Source organism: Condylura cristata, unplaced genomic scaffold, assembly GCF_000260355.1.
Source record: "Condylura cristata isolate star-nosed mole 26May11 unplaced genomic scaffold, ConCri1.0 scaffold00004, whole genome shotgun sequence".
Taxonomy (NCBI): domain Eukaryota; kingdom Metazoa; phylum Chordata; class Mammalia; order Eulipotyphla; family Talpidae; genus Condylura; species Condylura cristata.
Genome location: NW_004567105.1, coordinates 65,198,608 through 65,220,053, shown reverse-complemented (window position 1 = coordinate 65,220,053; position 21,446 = coordinate 65,198,608). Strand labels below are relative to the sequence as shown.

General features: G+C 57.7%; 2 protein-coding genes across 4 annotated transcripts; one reads left to right on the top strand and one right to left on the bottom strand.

Annotated features, from left to right (window-relative positions):
• The first annotated feature begins 3,358 nt into the window (after positions 1 to 3,358).
• On the top strand, positions 3,359 to 9,177 carry KLHL40 (kelch-like family member 40). The gene is made up of 6 exons (XM_004676271.2): positions 3,359 to 4,593; positions 5,734 to 5,894; positions 6,159 to 6,266; positions 6,443 to 6,628; positions 7,881 to 8,027; positions 8,765 to 9,177. Exons 1-6 carry the CDS (start codon positions 3,451 to 3,453, stop codon positions 8,874 to 8,876), a joined length of 1,857 nt encoding a protein of 618 aa, XP_004676328.1. The 5' UTR covers positions 3,359 to 3,450; the 3' UTR covers positions 8,877 to 9,177.
• Positions 9,178 to 9,432: 255 nt separating this feature from the next.
• HHATL (hedgehog acyltransferase-like) lies at positions 9,433 to 18,594 on the bottom strand. Of its 3 annotated transcripts, none has more exons than XM_012735191.1 (13): positions 18,344 to 18,578; positions 17,711 to 17,823; positions 16,688 to 16,806; positions 16,288 to 16,355; positions 15,673 to 15,786; positions 15,347 to 15,541; positions 14,597 to 14,806; positions 14,067 to 14,238; positions 13,500 to 13,644; positions 13,363 to 13,398; positions 10,318 to 10,519; positions 9,813 to 9,954; positions 9,433 to 9,630 (listed from the first exon to the last, which is right to left on the bottom strand). In XM_012735191.1, exons 3-13 carry the CDS (start codon positions 16,791 to 16,793, stop codon positions 9,509 to 9,511), a joined length of 1,512 nt encoding a protein of 503 aa, XP_012590645.1. In that variant the 5' UTR covers positions 16,794 to 16,806; positions 17,711 to 17,823; positions 18,344 to 18,578; the 3' UTR covers positions 9,433 to 9,508. The 3 variants fall into 3 exon arrangements, with proteins under 3 accessions (XP_012590645.1, XP_012590646.1, XP_004676327.1); XM_012735192.1 differs by having other exon boundaries at positions 17,711 to 17,801; XM_004676270.1 differs by lacking the exon at positions 17,711 to 17,823 and having other exon boundaries at positions 18,344 to 18,594.
• Between the last annotated feature and the right edge of the window lie 2,852 nt (positions 18,595 to 21,446).

Here is a 21,446-nt window from a genome sequence, read left to right as displayed (position 1 = left end):
CACACACACACACACACACACAGTTCCCCCTCCCCTATTTCTTCCCCTACGGTTATTATTTATTGGTTAGCTTAATACTCTGTGGCATGAGTTTGATCCCTGGCGCAGCAGACCTCTCCTGTCTTGCCCACTGCTCCCCTCCACAGTGTGTTTCAGTAGATCTGCTGTTCTATTCTCCACTCTGTTTCTGGTGAATCCTCTCACCTTCCCCCACCCCCACCACTGCCTACACCCCAGCTCTTGTATTCATAAATTAAAAAATTTAAAAATCCTCTTGTATAATACTCTATATACATATCATATTATATTCCATAGTATACATTATAATCAGATAATATTATATTATACTCTATATTATAATCACATAATATTATACCCTACAGTATTATACATACTGCACATGTATGTATATGAATAGTTCATTCATCTTCATTGCTGAGTGGTGCCCCAAGGTTCCCAGGTATAGCATTCTACCTCTGAAGGAGAACAGGGCTGTCTCCAATCTTTGGTTAGGATAAATATAGCCACTAGTGCTTCTGTATGAATGTACATTATAATTTCTTAGGAATAAATGCTCAAAAGGGCATTTGGTTATACAGCAGATGCATGCTTAGTTCTATAGGAAACTGCCACCATGTTTTCCACAGAGGCTGACCATGAAGCGTTATCCTGGACTGCTTTATTCTATTCCACGATCTGAAAATCCAGCTGATACCAGCTAGCACACTGCTTTGATTATGGTCGGCTTGCTGTAAATTTTAAAACTGGTCATCTAAATGTTACTTTCAGTAAAATGGGGAAAATAATACATTCCTCATAATTTTGGTGTGAAGAGCAAATGAGTGAAAATTAAAAGATGAGCTGAGATGACATTCTCCTTGGACTCAGCTAAAACCTGATAGGTCGTGTTTCTCCCCCTCTGTCCTTTGCCCATGCCTCAGCCTGGGCATCTCCCTGGACGAGCAACAGAGAGGGAGGGGACAGAGATGAAGCACTTGGCCACTGCAGGATGACGACATTGAAATGGGGTGACGGAGGCTTGAGGGGTCACTACATGATTCTACTTTTGTATGTTTTTACCTTTTCTGTGTTTATAATAAGCAGTGGTTCCCCACTGAGTTCACTGTAGACACGCCCACATGGCCTTACATGGTTCCCTGAGCCCTCACTTCTCTTACCTCCTCCTACTCACCCTTCTTCACAGCTCCAGCCCTACTGTTTCCTCTCTGTTCCTGGAGCAGGCCTGGCGCTCTCCTGCCTCTGGGCCTTTGCTCCAGCTCTTTTCTTCCCCGAATCTTCCTTTCCCAAGGCTTGAACCTGCTCAGATGTAATCCTTTCAATGAGCCTATCTTGATGATCCAGCATTCGCTCCACCTTTCATTTCCCATGATCCTTCTCCATACTTGCCTCCCTAACCCTTATCATCACCTGACAGCCCCCTTGTATAACTATTTGTTGCTATCTTCCCCACCCCCAACTCCAACCTCCAATAAACATAAGCTTCATAAAACAGCTCAATCCTCAGCATTTTAAACAGTACACAGCACGTTCTCAATGAATGAAGGAGCCACATATAAATATTCTAGTGAAATGCTTTGGTAAGGAGATAGCACTATGGGACTCATCATGATCTAAAAATATATCACTGAGTCACTTGATAAATATCAGTTAATTGTTCAGTCAGTACCTTCTGTCCTGGGCTCGGGAAATGCCCCTACGATTAATGGAACTTCTTGGGTTCATTTGTGGGAAGCAGGTAGGAAGGATTCCCAGTCCCGGGAGCGGGCAGATCTCCTTCACCTGCCTTGGCCACTTGCCAGCTGTGTGACTTGGCCAAGTCACCGAGCCTCTCTGAGCCTGGCCTCCACACAGAAGGCGCCAGCCAGAAATGCCCTGCAGCCAGGGCACCCCGCCTGCCTGCCTTAGGTGGGCCTTTGTCTTTTCTGCAGGGTGGACAGAACTGCCTTCAGGACATACCTGCATGCTTTTCTCCTGTTAGGCCTGCTGGAGGGGGAGAGGGGAGGGAAGGGGGAGTTAAGGATGGGCACATACACCATTCAGCAGGGACAGGCAGTGATACTGCTGAGATCACAAATGGGAAGGTGACTCAGTCCTGGCTCTGCCTTAGGTCCCCTCTCCAATCACCCAGACAGCCAAACCTGAGGTGATAAACAAATGACTCAGAGGAATGATGGGAGAATGCCCCGTACAGTTCCACCAGCGCCCCGAGGGCTAAATTTAACCCACAGCTGCAGCCTCTGGCACTTTGGGAAGTTAATTTTGGTGACTGAGGCTGGTGTGTGTGTGTGTGTGTGTGTGTGTAAAGCAGGGGGGGGGTGTCAGGAGCCAAGAGTAGGGTGGGTATCAGGACTGGCTGTTCTGGGCCTCTGTTCTGTTCTGTCCGCTTAGAGTGTAGATGGTACGAGGGCCCCGAGGCTAGGCTGGCTCATGTCAAGCTTACGGTGGAAGGAACCATGGCCACAGAGAGCTAAAGTCCTACCAACAGAATATTACACCCTTTGAGCACTGATATCTAGAAGGTCACTCCCACAGACAGTTAAAACCCAGGGGGCTGAGATACTACGAGAATGAAATTCTGGAAGTGAGTTTTCTAGCATGTCTGGCACCTGGCGATGTTAAAGCCACGTGAAAGGGTGTCCGCAGGGACACCGGGCCTCAATGTTTCTGGATCCAGCAGAACTGAACTGAGGTCCTTAAAGCCTAACTTGACTTCTTACTGTTCAGAAAGGGAGGTTTAGGAGGTTCAATGGGGGGATCTGATCTGCCCCAGATCCGAAAGGAAAATGAAGACCTTGTTTACCTAGGGCACCATCTTGCTTTTCTACACAGTCCAAGAAGGGTCTCAGAGCAGGTGGAGAAAGCAGTAGACGGTTTCCACTTTAAAGATAGGGTAACCAGGCCCCCCATGAGTGAATGCCATGCCCTAGGTCACTGGGCAGGAAGCCCAAGCACACGGTAACAGCAGCAGCTGGAGCGAGTTATTTCGGTCAGAGAGATAAAGACATCCACGGAGAGGCCTAGAAGGTGTAAGGGAAGGGAGATAGTAGAGGAGAATGCTGCCGTCCTTGAGTTGAGGTGACCGTCCCTGAACTGCATTGCCCTACCAAGGAATGCAGAATCCTAAATAAATAACTAAAAGCGGCAAGAGGCCCTCTCCTCCTCTGTGGGCCCAGACACCCCCGGGGGGCCCATGAGTCCTGGGGGGCCCATGAGTCCTGGGGGCTGAGTCAAGGCTGCTGTGGGAAGGGGCGTCCGACCAGCTGTCCCCTCTGCGTCATGTGCAGGAGGCCAGGCAGCTCATCTTACAAGGCCGGCCCACCTCTATATATAGCCGCCGAGACAGCTGCCTGGACTGAGGGAGACCCAGCAGAAAAGCGGGGGCCTCTGGAGAGGAACCCCTGCTAAGGCTGCGGCACCCGAGGCCACACCATGGCACTGGGCTTGGAGCAGACGGAGGAGCAGCGTCTGTACCAGCAGACGCTCCTGCAGGATGGGCTCAAAGACATGCTGGACCACGGCAAGTTCCTCGACTGCGTGGTGCGGGTGGGGGAGCGTGAGTTCCCGTGCCACCGCCTGGTGCTGGCGGCCTGCAGCCCCTACTTCCGGGCTCGCTTCCTGGCAGAGCCAGAGCAGGCGGGCGAGCTCCGGCTGGAGGAGGTGTCCCCGGACGTGGTGGCCCAGGTGCTGCACTACCTGTACACGTCGGAGATCGCGCTGGACGAGGCGAGCGTGCAGGACTTGTTCGCCGCGGCGCACCGCTTTCAGATCCCTTCCATCTTCACCATCTGCGTGTCCTTCCTCCAGAAGCGCCTGTGTCTGTCCAACTGCCTGGCCGTCTTCCGTCTCGGCCTCCTCCTCGACTGCGCGCGCCTCGCGGTGGCCGCCCGCGACTTCATCTGCTCGCGCTTCGCCCTGGTGGCGCGCGACGCCGACTTCCTGGGGCTCTCGGCCGATGAGCTCATCGCCATCATCTCCAGCGACGGGCTCAACGTGGAGAAGGAGGAGGCCGTGTTCGAGGCGGTGATGAAGTGGGCCGGCGCCGGCGACGCTGGGGCGCAGGCGGAGCGCCAGCGGGCGCTGCCCACGGTCTTCGAGAGCGTGCGCTGCCGCCTGCTGCCGCGGGCCTTCCTGGAAAGCCGCGTGGAGCGGCACCCTCTCGTGCGAGCCCAGCCCGAGCTGCTGCGCAAGGTGCAAATGGTGAAGGATGCACACGAGGGCCGCCTCACCGTGCTGCGCAAGAAGAAGAAAGAGAAGGGGAAGGAGGCAGCCGGGGCCAAGGCCGACGCCAAGGCCGAGGAGAACGAGGAGGACTCGGAGCGCGTCCTGCCCGGGATCCTCAATGACACTTTGCGCTTTGGCATGTTCCTGCAGGACCTCATCTTCATGGTCAGCGAAGAGGGCGCCGTGGCCTATGATCCGGCGGCCAACGAGTGCTACTGTGCATCCCTGTCCACACAGGTCCCCAAGAACCACGTCAGCCTGGTGACCAAGGAGAACCAGGTCTTCGTGGCTGGGGGCCTCTTCTACAACGAGGAGAACAAAGAGGACCCTATGAGTGCTTACTTCTTGCAGGTGCCTGGCCAGCCCCGGGAGGAGGCAGCCGGTCCGCGAGCCTGGTCATAGTCAGCAGCCTTGAAGCCCAACAGACCCCACCCTATGTCGACTTGCTGGGCAGTGTCCCTGGTCGAGGGTGAGCGGTAGGCCAGGGGGTTCACTGACAGCCCATTCCCTAAGATTAGAAAGTTTTAGGCAGATGATGAAAAGCTGCATAACTTGGGTGTGTCAGTGCCAGGGGATGTTAATCCACAGTGGTCTGCTGTGGAGGCTCTACAGTAGGGAATCACTAGAGCAGGGTGCCCAGTGTGACTGTGGGGCCTCAAAGGGCAGAGATGGTTTCCTGGAGACTAGCTATGTAGGCTTCAGTCGTCAGTGAGGGGCACTGGAGACACGAAGGCGAGTGTGGTAGTGCCTGTGGCCAGGAATGGTGAGCAAGCGGCAGAGATGGGAATGAATGAGCCTCTGAGCGGCCAGGGAGAGCTGGCCATGTGAGTGGGCAGGGAGAGCTTGGTGCCAGGGTTAGGCTGGGGTGAGGGAGGGGTGCAGCTTCACTATTATGAGCCAAGTATTGAGGCCCATTGTTTATTCTCTAGGAGGCTCTTTGTGAATAGGGATATTATTCCTACTTGACAAGGTTGTTTGGAAGTTAAATGATGCTTCTAAAGTGTTCATCAGCAGACCGATCAGCCCTCAGAAGCTTTCCAAGAAGATAAGCCTCTGAACCACTAGTATAAGGCTGGAGTGGCTAGCTTGCCCTGCAGGGCTTAAGGGCGGACAGGCAGGCTGTGCGGAAGTTTCCTCTGAAGTGGGGTGGCTGGAAACCTCTGAGAGTCGCCAGTCCTCACTGGGAAGTTGGGTTGGGGAAGGGATAGGGCCTCAGCTGGACCTCACTCTCAGGGCCCCTTCTCAGCTCTGAGTCAACACCCCAATAGGGTCCTACAATGGCTGTCCCAGGAGCATCTACCTGTGTGGGGGGAAGGTCACCCTTGGCTACTCTCAGTAGCAAGGAAGGGCACTTCTCCCTGACAGCCTCCAGTCTGCGCAGGCCCTACCAATAGGCCCCACTCCTTCTGGGACCAGGCTTGGGGGCGCGGACTGGCCTGGGGTGGGGCTGGGAGCTTGTGGGTGGTTGCTGACTAGATGCCGGGTCTGCAGTTCGACCACTTGGACTCGGAGTGGCTGGGGATGCCGCCGCTGCCTTCGCCACGCTGCCTCTTCGGCCTGGGAGAGGCCCTCAACTCCATCTACGTGGTCGGTGGCCGAGAGCTCAAGGACGGCGAGCTCAGCCTGGACTCTGTCCTGTGCTATGACCGGCTGTGAGCGCAGGGCGGGGTGGGGTGGGGCCCGGGCGGGAGCCTGAGTCCTGGGCTGTCGGGGCCGCCGGGAGGGCCGGAGCTGGGCACCGAGGCAGGGTTGGGAGGGGTCGAGCGGTCAGGAGGTCCCGTGGGAGCGTGGAATTGAGTGGTCAGGAGGTTCGGGTGATGGGTCACGGGCACCCGGAATTGTGCTGGGTGGGTGGTGCATGCAGAGGCAGGAACCGTCCTTGAGCCGGGCGCTTGCCCTGTTCTCGTCCCTCCCAGGTCTTTCAAATGGGGTGAATCGGACCCTCTGCCTTATGCTGTATATGGCCACGCGGTGCTCTCCCATATGGACCTGGTTTACGTCATTGGTGGCAAAGGCAGCGACAGGTGAGGCTCTGACCTGGAGCAGAGCCGCAGGTGGAAGCTGGCTGCCGGAGCCTGGCGGGTTGTTTTCCTGGCTGCCTTGGAAGGCAGTGGAGGGTTGGCCCAGGGAGAGGCTGCTCTGCTCCGGCTTCCTCCAGTTGATTCATGGTCCTCTCCCCACCCCCCTCGCCCCCCCACAGGAAGTGCCTGAGCAAGATGTGCGTCTATGACCCTAAGAAGTTCGAGTGGAAGGAACTGGCCCCCATGCAGACAGCCCGATCACTCTTTGGGGCCACCATCCACGATGGTCGCATTTTTGTGGCCGCTGGGGTCACAGACACAGGGCTGACCAGTTCTGCAGAGGTGTACAGCATCGCAGACAACAAGTACGCGCCCTTCCTCCTTCCCCCTCGCCAGGACAACCAGGGAACAGGGGTGCTTCCCACACGCTCCCGACTGTGGGGCTCCAGGCCTGGCTTGGTCCTGTGCGCCTGCCCTGGCGGGGCCATACACATGCCTTGGGTCTGCACCTGGTCATCTCATGGTCAGCATGGCCAGCATGAGGGGCTTCCCCAGCAGCCTGGGGGAGGCCGAGGGCAGACCTGTTCTGTGGGTGCAGCAGCCAGGTGTTGAGTGGGAGATGTCAGTGTCCTCATTTCCACTCACACCGGGCAAACTGGCCTGCTGCCGAGATACCTCGGTGGACGAGACAGAAGCTACCCTGTCCTGGGAGGAGGAATGTCTTTGCTCAGGTCCCATGGGTGTGAGGAGGGAGGGCAAGGGGCTGCAGATGGCTGAGGGACTGTATCTGGAGGGCAGCGAGATGCCTGTGGCTGGCTTTAAGCAACCATCTATGTTTCACTAAAATGGGGGTGGGGGGAGCTGGTGGTGGCTAGACCGGGATGTGGGGCCAAGGGGAGGTGCTGGACCCCTGGCCTGGTTTTGCACCCTGTGCAGTGAGCCCGGGGATCTGATTCTCAGTTGGGGGGGGGGCTGAGGAATCTGCATGTCTAACAAACTTTGAGGTGGCATTGACCCCGCTGGTCCACACGCTATACTTTGAGTAGCAACTGTTTAAGAGGCAGAAATAGGACTTAGCAGTTGATTGGGTGTTGGTGAGAGGGAGGAGGGATGCTTCTCGGTGAGGGCAGAAGGTCATTCCTGGAGAACCATCGCAGTGAGGTAGGAAAAGGGAGGAAAAGAGAGGGTCTAGTTTGGACTTGTGATTGAGGTGCCTGGGGTGTCCAGGAGCAGCCGTGGCAGAGGGCTGGGCTGGAGGGACAGATGAGGTGTCAACAGTGCACAGACGGGAGAAGCTGGGGCCCAGCCTGAGGGACAAAGCAAAGAGCCAGGTGGCTCACCAGGAAGGAATCTGAGATGTGAACGCGCTGAGGTAGAAAATGGCTCAGCAGAGGCGCGCGCTGGGGCCCTCTGCTGGTTGGGACCAGGAGGGTGGGGAGCCAGGTGAGAGGAATGAAGGAAGATTGAGAGTCAGGAAACAGCTTGTGCAGGGAGCAGGGTGCAGCTGAGCTGTGGGTGCAGCTGAAACTGGACACTGGGGGGAGACAGGCACTTGACTGGCAGAGGCCCGCTTACCCCTTTGCCCCCTCAATGCACCTCACATGCTCTTCCCTGCAGGTGGGCACCCTTTGAAGCCTTTCCACAGGAGCGAAGCTCGCTCAGCCTGGTCAGCCTGTCAGGCACCCTCTATGCCATTGGTGGCTTTGCCACCCTGGAGACGGAGTCCGGGGAGCTGGTTCCCACAGAGCTCAATGACATCTGGAGGTGAGCCCCCGAGGAGGTGAGGGGGTCACTGCTCCAAGGCTGGGCACCCAGGTGCCTGCAGCTCCCTGGGGGAGCTCCCTCTTCCAGGGAGCTGGCAGCTGAGACAGCAGCTGACGTAGCAGACCTGCCCAGCTCAGCCCTGGCTCTCTGCAGTGGGTGGGGAAATCCGGACGATGCCCGACTGGCGCTGACCCTGCAGTGGGCACAGACCTATATGGAACTAGGCCCGGGAATGGAGGGGACTGCAAAGGGGCATCCAGGCCTTTCCTTTCTCTCCCTCCTGGATGCTCATTCTGGGGGAGGAGCTGGGGTCAGGTCTGAGAAGTGGCTGCACCCCAGTTTCTCCAAGCCATGGCTTCCCATGACTGGTCCTTCCTCAGGGTTGGGGAAGAGTTTGGGAAACTGGGCACCTTTCGCTATTCCTGCTGCTAACTTGCACGGGGAAGCTGGGGATCAGTGAAGTTGTGGGTGCTGCCAGGAGAGTGGGTCTGGCAGGGGGCGGGGGACTTCTTAGAGGGTGGGGTGGAGAAATTCTTAGGAGGAAGGGAGACACAAACCTTCTCGGAGGGGGATGGGCTTCATGGAGGTGGGACTCTTTGAGAGTGGCCCTTTCCCAAAGCAGAATTCCTGGAGATGGGCCTGGGGCTGTGGGGTGCTCCTGGGGCGGCGTCCTGCACCCAACCCACTCCTGGACTTGCAGACCCAGCTCTCACCGCTGTCCCTGCTGCTGTCCGCAGATATAACGAGGAGGAGAAGAAATGGGAGGGCGTCCTGCGGGAGATCGCCTATGCAGCGGGGGCCACCTTCCTCCCCGTGCGCCTCAACGTGCTGCGTCTGACCAAGATGTGACCGCCCGGCAGTGCCTGAGCGAGGCTCCATGCTCACCCCAGGCCAGCCTTCTGGGGGCTCCAGGCAGCAGGCTGGGAGAGGCTGGAGCCCATCTGGAGCCCATTACGATGCCTGAGGGGTTGCTCGAGGGAAGGGAAATGGCTGCCCACTGGCTTTCTGGGCAGGGAGGAGAAACCTTCGGCCTCTCCATTATCTCCTGGTTTTCTGGGTCCTGGAGCCAGGATCACACTGCATGTGCTGGTAAATTTCTCAAGACTGTTTCCTCACCTGTCTGAAGGTGTCTCCATGGAGTGCCCCATCACCTTCTTGAAGCAGAATAAAGTGCCTTCAAGCCAGCAGCTCAGGTTGGAGTCAGGCGCTCTGAGAATCAGTGACCAGCTGTTTGCAGGTCTGGGGCTTCCGTGCTTAGCTGCTCGGTGCTGGCTTCGTGGTCTCTGTCTGTTCATGTGGGTGCTGCACCAAGAGCTTGACCCCCCTCCCTGAGGCCCAGAACCTCATTTCCTTATCCAGCATGGACCAGGACCCGGAAGACTGCTGGGGCAGGGAACAGCCAAACTGTGGTAGAAAAGTCTTTTATTCCACTGGCGGGTCCCGTCCCACCTGACCTTAGACCATTGCTCTCCCCCTCCCACCTACTCTGGCTTTTCTTTGTCCTCCTTCTCCTCTTCCAGTGACAGGATTCGCTCTCGTTCCTTCACCAGCTGGACACCGCAGTAGGTGACAAACAGGAGGGCCAGTGTGGTCTGGGGGAACCCTGTATGGGAAGAGGCCATCCATCTCTGTGCAGCTGTCTCTTCCGGTGCCCCTCCCCCTTGACTGGCCCTCCCTCCTGAATCCCGAGTGGATTCAGCTGGGGCTGGCTGGGACATCTCAGAAGGCCACAATCCTTGAGGTCATGCCCAGCACGTCTGCTATCGTCACCTCTTTGCCCCTCACCTGTGAGTAGCAGGCGCCGGGCGACCAGCTCTGTGAACTCGAGGCTATTGAGGCTCACGAGGTTGTACATGATGAGGGCCCAGAAGTTCACAGCCCCAAAGAGGGCCCGGACCCTGCGGGACATCTGTTCCGACAGAGAGGACTGGCCGATCCAGGCAAGCATTGGCAACAGGGAAAGAGGCCCAGGAAGAAGAGGACATGGTTGTCAGAGGCCTTGCCCTCATGGCCACCCAGGTCCTGGGCATATGCCCATGTCTCTGAGTCCCAGGTCAGCTGTCCTTCATTGTTAAAGAAAGGGGAACAGTTCTAGAGAGAGGGCAGGCCTGGCCACACAGTCAGCCAGGCCTGAGTGTCCCACACCCAGAAGTGAGCCACTGTCCTGACAACCAGGAGCTGGTGGTGAGGAAGTTCTGGACTGGGGGCCAAAGATGCATGGCAGACTCCAGAGAGCAGTGCCACCCATCCAGTGACCCAGGAAACCCCTCTCCAGTCCTTCCCTGCTCACCTCAATTTGTGCTAGAGGCTCCCACTCAGCCAGCTTCTGTACCCAGAGCTCAAAATTGAGGCCAAAGCAGTTAAGGAATGACCACAGGTAGACAATGTCACAAGGCCCGAGCCACAGAGTGGTGACGGCAAATGTGGCCACAGAGGCCACCAGCTCTGGGATCACCTCAGAGTGCTCCCCACCAAGGTAGTCATACACGTACCTGTGGGAAAGGCAGGAGGGGGACAGCTGGGAAAACATAGGTAGGGGAAGAGCAAAGGATACATAATAGGGGAGCCTCCCTCCACACTATCAACACTTTCAACCTCCCCACCCAGCTTCATCACATGGAGGGCTCAGTCTTCTATCTTCCCTAGTTATCATCACAGTCTTATATCTTCTCTAGTTATGTTCAATTCTCAAATGATCTCCTCAAGAGCCAAGGCTCTGAACACTTTATGCCGATGAGTCCGAATCTGACTGTATATATCTGACTGTAACTAGACAGCTCACTGGAATGACTGGCGCCCCACCCTGCCCAAACCCGCTTCATCCTCATCGCAGTCAATGACACTACCATTCATTCTGTTGCAGGCCAGAAGTCTGGGTACCATCTCGGACTCTCAGTTCCATTCTCCAGTCATATCCAAGTCAGCCAATCCTACCAGCTCCGCTCAGCCTCAACCACCGAGTTCCTCCTCAGCTACCACCACCCTAGTCTGGGCGACCCCTTTCCACAGCTTATTGCCAGTCTTTTAAGTCATCTCTCTCCTCCCTACTTCGTCGCCACCATGTGTTCACCATGTGGCAGCTAGTGGCATCTTTTAAGAATGCAGTAAATCAAATCACACGATCAAACGCCTCCCCCTGCAGCTTCCCATTACAGTCAGACATGTAACCTCCTCCATGTTGCCTGGCCTCTGCCTCCCTGCCTGACCATCTCACCTGCCTCTCTCCCCCTCATGCACTATGCTCTGACGTTGTTAGCCTTTCTGCACCTCCAACATACAGCAGATTCTCACCTCAAGCCCTACAGACTTGTTGCTTCTACCTGATTTCTCTTCCCCAGGCTTCCTTATCACTCAAGTCTCAGTCCACTATCATCTCACAAAGGCTGACCTGGACCCCAGCAAAAGAAGCTTGTGCCCAGTGGCCAACTTCTGTCCTATCCCACGCTTTTATTTTCTTCATAATGCTATCTACTCTCTGAAAGTATCACATTTATGTTTGCTTGTTTGTGGTCTGTTTCTCCCCACGAAGCTGTAAACACCATGAGGTCAGGGTCTTTGTCATGCTCGTCACTCTCTCTCCATACCAGGCCCATAGTATGTGCTCAATAAATATTTGTTAAAGAAATCTGGTAGAAGACCAATGAGTCACTGACTTCTCCATTCACTGACCTGGGTTCCAATGATTTTCTCTCCACTCCACCTCAGCCACCCACTCAAACCCTAACTTTGTCAGTGTTTGAGATTTCACTCCTTCCTGATTATCTTCTCTGCCCACCCCTCCCTGAACTGTGCCCCTGGCTCCAGTGGTTTGATCTCACCGACACACCCAACTTCTTCATATTCTGAACCCTTCTCTCCTCACCACCCTCTTTGCCAGGCTTCTATCTAATGAGCCATCACTATAAGTAATCTGAAAGCCTCACTGCTCCCTTCCCAGCCGTCTGGGAGAGATCACTCACCTACATTTTCCTCAGCTGCACCCAAGAAGCTAAGCCTTGATGGGGAGGATCTCACACCTTCACCTATTCAAGGTCATAAATTGACTGCTTCTAACTCTGCCTGGGCCCTCAGTACCAAGATCTCTCTTCTCAGCTTTCCCTCCTGTGCTCTGCAGTGAATGCTTCACCCTTTTCTCCTCTTGCCAGGCATGACTGTGTGCAGTGTGTGTGGGGTCACACAGATGCCGCCTCCTCCGACCTTGCCTCTCAGCTGACCTTGCCTCCTCCTTCACGGAGAAAACAGAAACCTGTGGGTAGAATCCTTCGCCTTCTACACTAGCCTGCCTGGCTTTTCTTCCAACACTGGCTTTTCTTTTCCCTTCTCGACCCGAATCCAGCCTTTGCTTAGCTCTGGTTCCAGCTCCTCCTGCCTCCTCAGGAACCCCCTCCATCGAGTACCTTCAGTCCCGTATCATCAACTCCTCTCTGTGGGATAATTGTCCTTGGCTCCCAAGCATGTCCCATTACTCCCTGTCTTTAAAGTACTCCATTCTTCCTTCAGTCACTGCCCCCGTCTTTCTCTTTAGTACCAGGCTTCACCCAGGATTGTGTGCACAGGGACCTTGTATAGTTCCTCAGTTTCCTTTCACCCCCGCCCGCCCACCTCTCCAGCGAAAGACTGGCCACCACCACTACTGCTCAGCCCCTGACTTCCCTGGCCCGTGGTCATACAGCCCTAGGCACCCCCACTAGGCCTGAATGACCCTCCTGAACTTGGCCTTCACTTTTCCTGCTCCTCTGACCAATCTGGTCAGTCCCTTCCACCACTTCCCTTCTCCACACAACCAGAGTCCTTCCAGGCCCCATCCCAGCTGTCCCTTCTCTCCTCTCTGCTCTCCTTGAGACCTAACAACTTTCAAGGCCTAAGGACCATCCACCACATTTATGTGCATAGATCTACATCAGTCCTACAGACTTCCCAGCACCCCGGCCCCAGTCTCCAACACCTGAACACCTGAATCATCATGAGGACGGCTCCCAGACTCCAACAAGGCATCTGTCCATCAGATCCCCCACTCTGAAAACTGCCCCTCCATCCTTCCTCTTCCCTGACACCCCCAGTGTCCAAGTTCTCCCCCCAACTCGCTGTGGCCAAATCCTGTCCAGGCTGCTTGCTGTGTGTCTGCTCAAAACAGGTTGCTCCTCCTCTCGGGCCTGGACTCAAGTCTAAGCCTCCAAATGTCTTTCACCCAGGCCTTTGCTAAGACCTGCTCACTGCCCACCTCACTTCCTCTGGGCCACAGGCAAACTTTAAAACGGTGGACCCCTCTGGCACTGCCCTGTTGAGACACCTGGCAGGCTGGCTGTGACCATCTCCCATGCCACCCCCAACTCACTTGCAAAGCCAGTCGTTGATGCCACGGTCAAAGTGCCTGTGGAGGAGAGCAGAGGGGTGCGAATCAGCCATGGCGGGGTGGGGGGTGCTGAGGGAAGGTGAGGCCCCAGGGGCCCGGGCCCAGGACCCTGCACTCACGTTTCGGAGAAGACATAGAGCGCTGTGATGCACTTGGGGGCCTGAGGCGGGTCCAAGTGGTCCAGACGCGCCACCGTGTTGACCACGCCAAAGAGGACTGCTGCCTTCACCCAGTCGTACACCAGGTTTGAGTAGGCCAGGCCAGCTGGGGACAGCGAGATGTCACTGCCTGGGGGGTCACACGAGCCTCTCTCCCCGCACCCCAAATCCCGGAGGAGGCTCTGAGCCCAGCTCTCCCTTTGGGCGCTCTCCCCCAGTCCCGGAAGAGGTCTTTGCCCCTGCAAGCTGCCCAGAGACCCCACCGCCCACTTCCAGGGGGAGGGACTGGGCCTGGCCTACCCCAAGGAGGTTCCTTGGGGGTTTCGGAAATCAGCCCCAAACCCCAGTGCAGAGGAGTGAGGGACTCTGCTAGACACCCCTGCTCTGGCCTCACAGGACAAAATTAACTGCAAATTCTCTGCATTTCGAAGTATAATCGCCCTCACCCCCCCACCCCCACATAGGTGTTGTGCCCTTGGGCAAGTCCACATTCCCAGCCCCTCCCCTGTGCTGTGCCCTCACACCCACCGAGGGCGCTATCTGAGAGGCGAGTGGCGAACTTGAGGTCACTGGGGATGGTGAGGATGTAGAAGAAGTGAAAGAAGATGTCCACGGCCATGATGGACACCACGCTGAGGCTTGCCTGGGCTCGGATGCGCCACAGCTCACCCTCGCGCCTCACCGGCTCCACCTGGCTCACCTGGGATGGGAAGTGTCTGAGGTGGGGGCAGGCCCCTCCGAGGGGCCTGAGTGGGGCTTGCCAGCTGCCTGCGAGACTGCAGATGGGGCTCCCTGCTGATGGGTGGGTTCACAGCCTCCAGGCAGGCCCAGAGACCCAGTCCTGGGAGCCCCATTTGAGGGGAGCCTGTCTGAGGGAGAAGACGAGCCTTGAGCCTGCGATGGCTGAGCAGGCGGAGTGTGGTCCCTCCCGGGGGCTGAGGAAGCAGGGGTCTCACTGGTGGGCAGGGATACCGCCTTGGGACTCCTGTCTGTGATGGGAGCCCCATCTGAAGAGGGAGACACCACCTGCTTTGGGAACCTGCAGGGTCTCCTCTCACCTGGTCGTGGAAGCGGTCGAAGGTCATGATGGGCCCGAAGAAGAAGAAAGGCAGGTAGAAGTTGTACTTGAGCAGGTCCGTCAGGGAGTAGCGGCGGTCTGGGTGGGCACTTCTCTCCAGGGCAAAGCTGGTACAGCGCAGCACTGTGAAACAGCTGCCCCCATGAAACAGCACCTCTTGAAGATCAAAAGTGCCTGTTACAAACCCGCTCTGGATGGGAGAGAACAGGCCACCAGCTCACCAAGTGCCCCTCATTTCTGGGAAGCTCACCCAGCTTCCCACAGGGCCCAGCCCTTCCTGTCCTCCAGAGTCAGTCCCACCGGCCAGAGGGCCAGTTCATGTTCAATGCTGAGAAGAGGGAACAAGCTGGATGCACCCCCATCCGATGGAGGTGACCACCTTGGGGGTGAGGCACCCTTCACGGGCCAAGACTTGGAGGCAGGTGGGAAAGTGAAGGAATTGCTTGGGGAGATTGGGGAGGCAAGGATTTTTTTTTAAATTACATTTTCAAGTTTATTTAAGCTAGCCAATTGGACAAGCATTTTGTAAAACCAAGACAAATACGGTTGGCAACAAGATGGGGGTTTTGAGTGTTTCCTCATTCACACTGTCGCTCTTCGGGGACTTGTTTACATAATGCTGTGCAAAATTTGTCCTCAGCAACCCTCTTTGGGAGGCAAGGATTTTGGATGGGGTGAGTTCGGGGTCCTCCCCCAGCACCCTCCACCCCTGCTCTGCCCTGCTGCACACCTGCCAGGAGATTAGGGGGTCCAATTTGAAGGAGGCAAGGCTAGCCAGACCAAGGCCAAGGCAGAGCCAGGGCTGACCCGAGAGTGAGGCCACATAGAGACCCAGGCAGTGACCAAGCATCAGTAGCAGGTACCAAGGGCCCATCGTGCCCACCACGGCCAGGGTCCCGTACGCAGCGTACATCCAAGAGCGGAACTGTGGGCAAGAGAAAACTTCATTCACCTGTGCGTGCAATGGACACGGGGCCCCAGGATGGGTTTCCCACCAACCCCGTAGCTGGGGAGAAGCTGGCAGGGCAAGAGGCAGGTAGCTCGGGTCAGGCTCACCTGGGGGGCAACCATCGTGCAGAGTTTAGCAAACAGCACATGTCCAGAGAGGGCAAAGACGATGACGTTGCGGAAGGAGGTAAACCACATCACCCATTCGAAGTCAGCCACGTCCTGGGGCAGGCCGAGTAGGAGGCGGTGGGCAGGTTAAGGCGAAGCAGGGGCAGGTGGGCTGGCACTAGGCCAGCCCCTACCCAGACCTGTGCTCTTCTTATGAATTTGAGAGGGCATGGCTGGAGGTCACTGCCTTCCCCCCGAGGGAAGTACCAGGCAGATAGGTAGGGAGGAGCGTGTGGCCCCCCCCCTCCGAGATCCCTCCAGGCTGTGGGCAGTCTACTCAGCACATTATTGCATGGTTGCTGGGAAAGGTGGTATTGGAGTTCCCTGCTGAAGCACATCTCGATTTATTTACCAAAGGAGCAGGGCCTGGGCAGAAGGACACAGGAAGGGCCAGTTGAAAAACTAAAGAAGCCCAAGCCAGAGACCCTCCCCCTCACGAGCCCTCCATTACATGGGAACAACTGGGATGGGAGGCAGTGGGGGAGGGTTTGGGATGGGAATAATGGGCCAGGGGCAAGGATTCCAGTCAGAGATCCTGGGGTGTGGGGGACGCACCATCTTCCTGCCGATGTACTCCCAGCCAGGTCTCACGGACTCCCGGAAGGCCTTCCTGTGGGCCCCATCTGAGAACAGAGGATGGTTTCAGGGAAGAGGGGGGCTTCACCCATGTTCCCAAGCTAAGGTTAAACCCCCCCCCCCCACTCCTAGGGGGAGAGTTGCGGGCCTGGATCCCTCTCTCTGCCTCTGCTGTTCTCTGGGTCTCGCTGTGGTGTGAGTCTGTCAGTGCCTCTGACACATATGTCCCCTGTGACTGCCCCGGCTCAGACCACCCTCCAGGGCCTAGGAAACTATCCCCTGGGTCCGGAGCCTCTGAGTTTCTGGCCTTGCTGGTTGAAATCCTGAAGTCTCCAGGGGAAGAAGGGCCCCACCCCCTAGCCCAGGGCCCAGCTGTTACCTTGTGAAGCCTCAAGGAGGCCCTGGCCGGCATAGGCCAGGGCCCCACTCAGCACCAGGGAGTACAGGCCCAGTTCTGCCGCAGGCAATGCTGTCTTGATGCCCATAGCCTGGACGGGACTGGGGGACATGACTGGGTGAGGGCACTCCGCGCTGCCTAGCCTCACCTCATGGCCCCCCACCGAGGTTGTGGGGACCTCACTCTGAAGAGATGCACCCTTCTGCCTCCTGGGAATCTTTTGTGATCATTCTCCTCTCCTTTTTGGCCCTACTCACTGTGGTGTGAGTCTGCCAGTGCCTCTGACACATATGTCCCCTGTGACTGCCCCAGTTCAGCCCACCCTCCAGGGGCCCTATCCCTCAGGCCCCCCAACATCCAGTGCCCCTCCCAACGGCTGTTCCAGCTCCCACTCCCACTGAAGGCTCTCCACGGCACGCTCTCACTCTCAGCCTGCCTCCCTTCCCTTCATCTGCGCCTTCGTACCTTCCGGGGGACTCTGCTCAAGTACGATGACCTGAACACCCCAAGCACCCTTCTGACCCCCAGGGCTCCCCTCCCCCTCCACACGCCTCTCTCAGCTCTTCACCAAGCCCTCCTTCCCCGTGCCTCCTCTCTGCTTCCCACACCCCTTTGGAATTCCCTCTCCTCCACCAGTATTCAGTCTTCCTCTGCCTCATCCAGCCCCCCCGAGCCCCAGCCTGCCCCACCGGTGTCCACGGCCACTCCACCCAAGATGCTGAGAGGTGCCAGGCTCAGGGTGAACCTAGCCTCTCTTTCCCGCCAGGCCCTAGCCCATCCCCAGGAAGCCGATGGGCCACCCCTCAGACTGGGCTCACAGCTCTGCCCTTCCTACCCTGCTCCAGCTTCAGCCAGGCAGCGCCCTCCCAAGGACCACAAGGGTAACAGATTCGGGGCCCAAATTAAAGGGACTTCGCGTCTAGGGTGTCTAGGTAATTTTCCTGGCTGGGTCTCCCAAGAGGTAGCCTGTCTCCCACCCCAGGTCCTCCCCCAAATCTTCCTTACCAGCCCTATAACCAGCTTTCCTGGGCCCCAACAGTCGGCATTCTCTCCATTACACAGATGGAGGGGTCATGGATCAGAGAAGGACAGGGACCTGTCAAGGTCACATAGTCAACCTGGGAAAGGATGAGTGTTCTCAGTGAGCCCCTCTGGTGTCTCAGATGAGAGAAGACTGTTCCGGTCTCCTGCCCATATCCGGGGGCTTCCAGGTCTGACTTCTGACTGCTGGCCTGAGGGCTGGGGTACCGCCTGAGTGGGGGTAGGGAGGCCCTGAGGATCAGGTTATTGGAGCAGGAGCTTGAAACCGGAGCAGAGTGAAGAGCCCGCGAAATAGCTCTGTCAGCTGCCTCCCACTCGCTACTTTCCAATTTTAGCTCTCCATGGCCGGTGCAGGGTGTCCCAGCGAGGCCGCTATGAACAAGGCCAGAGCTGGTCCCCAACCTGGGAGGTCTCCTGATAGCCCCATGGACCTGAGCCACCTTATGGATATAGGGGTGCCCCCTGCCCCCTGCCCTGCCTGCCACAGGTACACCTGGGATAAAGCCCACCTTGGGGTCTGGTTGTGGGGTGGGGTCTTAGGTACATCCCAGGGGCCCCAAGGACCCTAGAACGGCTTCATCCCCAGTTGGCACTGACCTTGAGGAGGCTGTAAGGGACCCTGGCACACTGCCCACCTCGGGGCTCCGGGGTCCTGCGTCCGACTGTGTCCGTCCGTCCAGCTGAGTTCTGGGGCTATGGTGGGGTGTGTCCAGCTCTGGGGTCCCCACCCCCTTGAGGCTATGAGCAGTGAGTGGTGACAGCAGGAGGAAGGGGAGGAGGAGGGCAAGGAGGAGGTGGCCTTCCGGGAGCGGAGCTGAGCGGAATGGAGCAGAGCCGAGTGCTGCAGAGCTGCTGGCCACAGGGAGCCGCAGGGAGGATCGTGGGGGGGTGGGGGAGGGGAGGAAGGGGTGGCCAGGGGGCGTGTGCTCAGACAGGGATACCTGGGCTTCACTTTAACCTGTCTCACCTGGTCTCGCCTGGTTGGCAAAGCCTGTGCCTCCCACTCACAGCTGGCCTGGACTCCCCTCCTCCAGGAAGCCTTCCAGGTGGTCCCTGTGGGCCCCTCCAGGCTCATGAGCCCTACCCCCAGGGGAGCCCCAGCTCTGTCCCACAGGGAGTTGCACAGGTGAGCAGAGGCTAATGGGATCACTTGGCAAGTCTTGAGTGGGTACTGGTGTCCCCTCAGTGGCAGAGAAGCAGACAGGAATGTCCCTAGCCAACTTGGGACAGGGGCAGGGCTCCCCTCTGCAGTCACAGGCTCAGCCTGGACTACCTGATGGGAAGGGGATCTTGAAGCTCCCCTAAAGGGGTGAGGACCTGCTTTGGGATAAGGACCTCAGTGTCTGGGGGAACTACATGTATGTGTGCCAAGTTTGTGGGATCCCATTTGTGTATGGACGATGGGACAGGGTCTGGGTTGTGGGGTTACAGAGAGCTGTGTGATTGGCACCTCTACTGACCCCACCCCAGACACAGGCTCAGCTGAGGACCAGGAAGGGGGGCTGCTCACCCACCAGCAGGCGCTTCTAGGGCCTGAGAAGGCCTTGGAAGGAGAGTCCCTTCCCCATCCCCTCCCCCATGGCTTTACCCAGTCATGTCTTTCCCTACATACCAGCTCAGAGGGAGGCGGACGGGGTCCCAATGGTCACACACACTGAGAGGCCTGCTGTTGACCCTGAACCTGACACGGTAGACTGGCTGGGGGCTGCACCTGGCTCAGGGGTCCCTGGGGAGGCCAGCGCTAGGGCGGGGTGTCCACACCAGACTTCAGGGGGCCAGGGAAGGGTTCAGAATGGGGGACATGAGCAGAATCCTGAGGTGGACTCAAGGGGTGTCAGGAGTAAGATCGTCATGGTAGCCAGGCTTGGCTCTAAAACCACACTGTTGTACATTTTAAAAAATGTAACCCTCGGAGGGGTTATTACTCTCCCGTTGATAGATAAGGAAACTGAGGCACCAAGGTCAGGTAGTTGCCTCAGCCCCACAAGCTTCTGGAGCCGCCCGCCCTGAAGGGTCAAGAACCACTTCAGGCACACCATGCACTGGCGGAAACCAGCCTGGACTGGCCATCTGGCTGGTGCCCTCCAGAGGCTGCTGGAGACTGGTCCAGGGAAGCATCCAGGCAGTTTGATGCCCAAGTTAAGAGCACAGGTTCAGCCAACTGACTTGAGCCTGAGTTGGCCTTGCAGGTGGGAGCCTCGGGCCATTTGCACTGCTCAGAGAGAGAGGTGGACAGAGCCGGGACTCCTGCTGCTGCTCGGGCCTGGAGAGACGGGACCCACAGGGACTGACGCACTGTACATGACCCCAGGCAGCGCATGAGATGGCGGGGGGCTGGGGAGCTAGAGCCCCCTGGACTGGCGGCTGGGTGGCCAGAGGCCGGCAGGAGGGGAGGGCTCCTGACTGGACCAGCCTAGCAAGGGGCAGGAGGCCGACCCGGCTACAACCAGTAATGGGCTTGGGTCAACTTCCCAAATGGGGGGCCAGGGTGGTGGGGAGCAGTTCTCTCAAGTCTCAGAGCCCCTTTTCACAGCTCAGGTTTTTGTTGCTGCTTGAAGTAAAACTGGGCAGTGTCTGGTGTGTGCATGACTCTTGTGTCTGTTGGGTGGTGGCTACTGACTGCGCGCGGTGGGTAAGGGTGTGAGGTGTGTCATGGTGTTGTGTGCCCTGCGGCGGCATGTCTGTGCAGAGGGGCTGGGCAGGCAGACACTCCGGTGAGGAGCTGTGGGGCGAGGAGGTGGGGAGGAAAGTCTGGTTGTGGTCACCGAGTGGGGGCCCAGAGGACAACCCCTGCTGCACCCCCCCTCCTGGGCTTCCGGGAGCTCAGGAGGGGCCCACAGGAACAGAATGTGTTGGGGCTTGGGTCAGCTGGCGTCAGCTCAGTCTTGCCCAGCTCAGCTGTCGTCCCCAGAGGCCCCCACAGGGACAGGGGCCAAGTCACGCCCAGGGCTCAGCCAGGTCTCACCTGTCTGCTGGAACCTGAGCTCCCAGGCCCAAGCACCTCACGTGAAACCTCTCCACTGCCTGCCCTCTGTTTGTCCCTGCTCCCCTCCCCCCACCTCGTGCAACCTTAAGGCTCTTGCAATGTCTCCCTTTGCTGCCACCTGCCAGATGGCTGGAGAGGCGGCCTCAGGCACTAGCCCACTTGAGATAGATCCTTCAGGGCCCCAGTTCTTGGCCCCTTTGCTGACCCCAAGCATGCCCTACGCCCTGGCCTCCTGGGAGAGCCCTGAGGCTTCCCCTCTGCCCTTCCCCACCCACACTCAGGGAGATCTGAAGGACAGATGATTCCCTGGCAGCCGGCCCCACCCGCATCTGGGCAGCGAGCCTGGGAGCTGCAGAAGACAGGAGGCTCTGAGGTGCCAGCTTCTGTCCCTGGGTTCCCCTCCCCCTGCCCCCGCACCCCCCCTCCCCCCAGTCCATCTCAGCCTTCTGACAAGACCAGGAGATCCCTGAAACAAGAAGTCAGATTCTACCCCTGGGCCCTTCGTGGGCAGGGGAGAGGCCATGCCTGACAGTGACTGTTGGTGCCTGACAGTGACTGGCAGGTGGATGGAGACCTGTGAGTCTGTCTCCCAGATGACCTGGGCATCCCGGAGACCGCCAAATCTGCCTCACCCCGGCTGGGGAGACTAGCTGTTCACCAAGTGTTTGCGGACAGAGGGAGACCAAGCGCTAACAGGGGCTCGGGAATAGATTT

Coding starts and splice junctions, on each gene's coding strand:
- KLHL40 (XM_004676271.2), top strand. CDS start 3,451: ATGGCACTGGGCTTGGAGCAGACGGAGGAGCAGCGTCTGTACCAGCAG. Junction 4,594..5,733: donor TGAGTGCTTACTTCTTGCAG/GTGCCTGGCCAG, acceptor CCGGGTCTGCAG/TTCGACCACTTGGACTCGGA. Junction 5,895..6,158: donor GTCCTGTGCTATGACCGGCT/GTGAGCGCAGGG, acceptor CGTCCCTCCCAG/GTCTTTCAAATGGGGTGAAT.
- HHATL (XM_004676270.1), bottom strand. CDS start 16,793: ATGGGCATCAAGACAGCATTGCCTGCGGCAGAACTGGGCCTGTACTCC. Junction 15,787..16,287: donor AGTACATCGGCAGGAAGATG/GTGCGTCCCCCA, acceptor GGCCTGCCCCAG/GACGTGGCTGACTTCGAATG. Junction 9,955..10,317: donor AGCCTCTAGCACAAATTGAG/GTGAGCAGGGAA, acceptor TGGATCGGCCAG/TCCTCTCTGTCGGAACAGAT.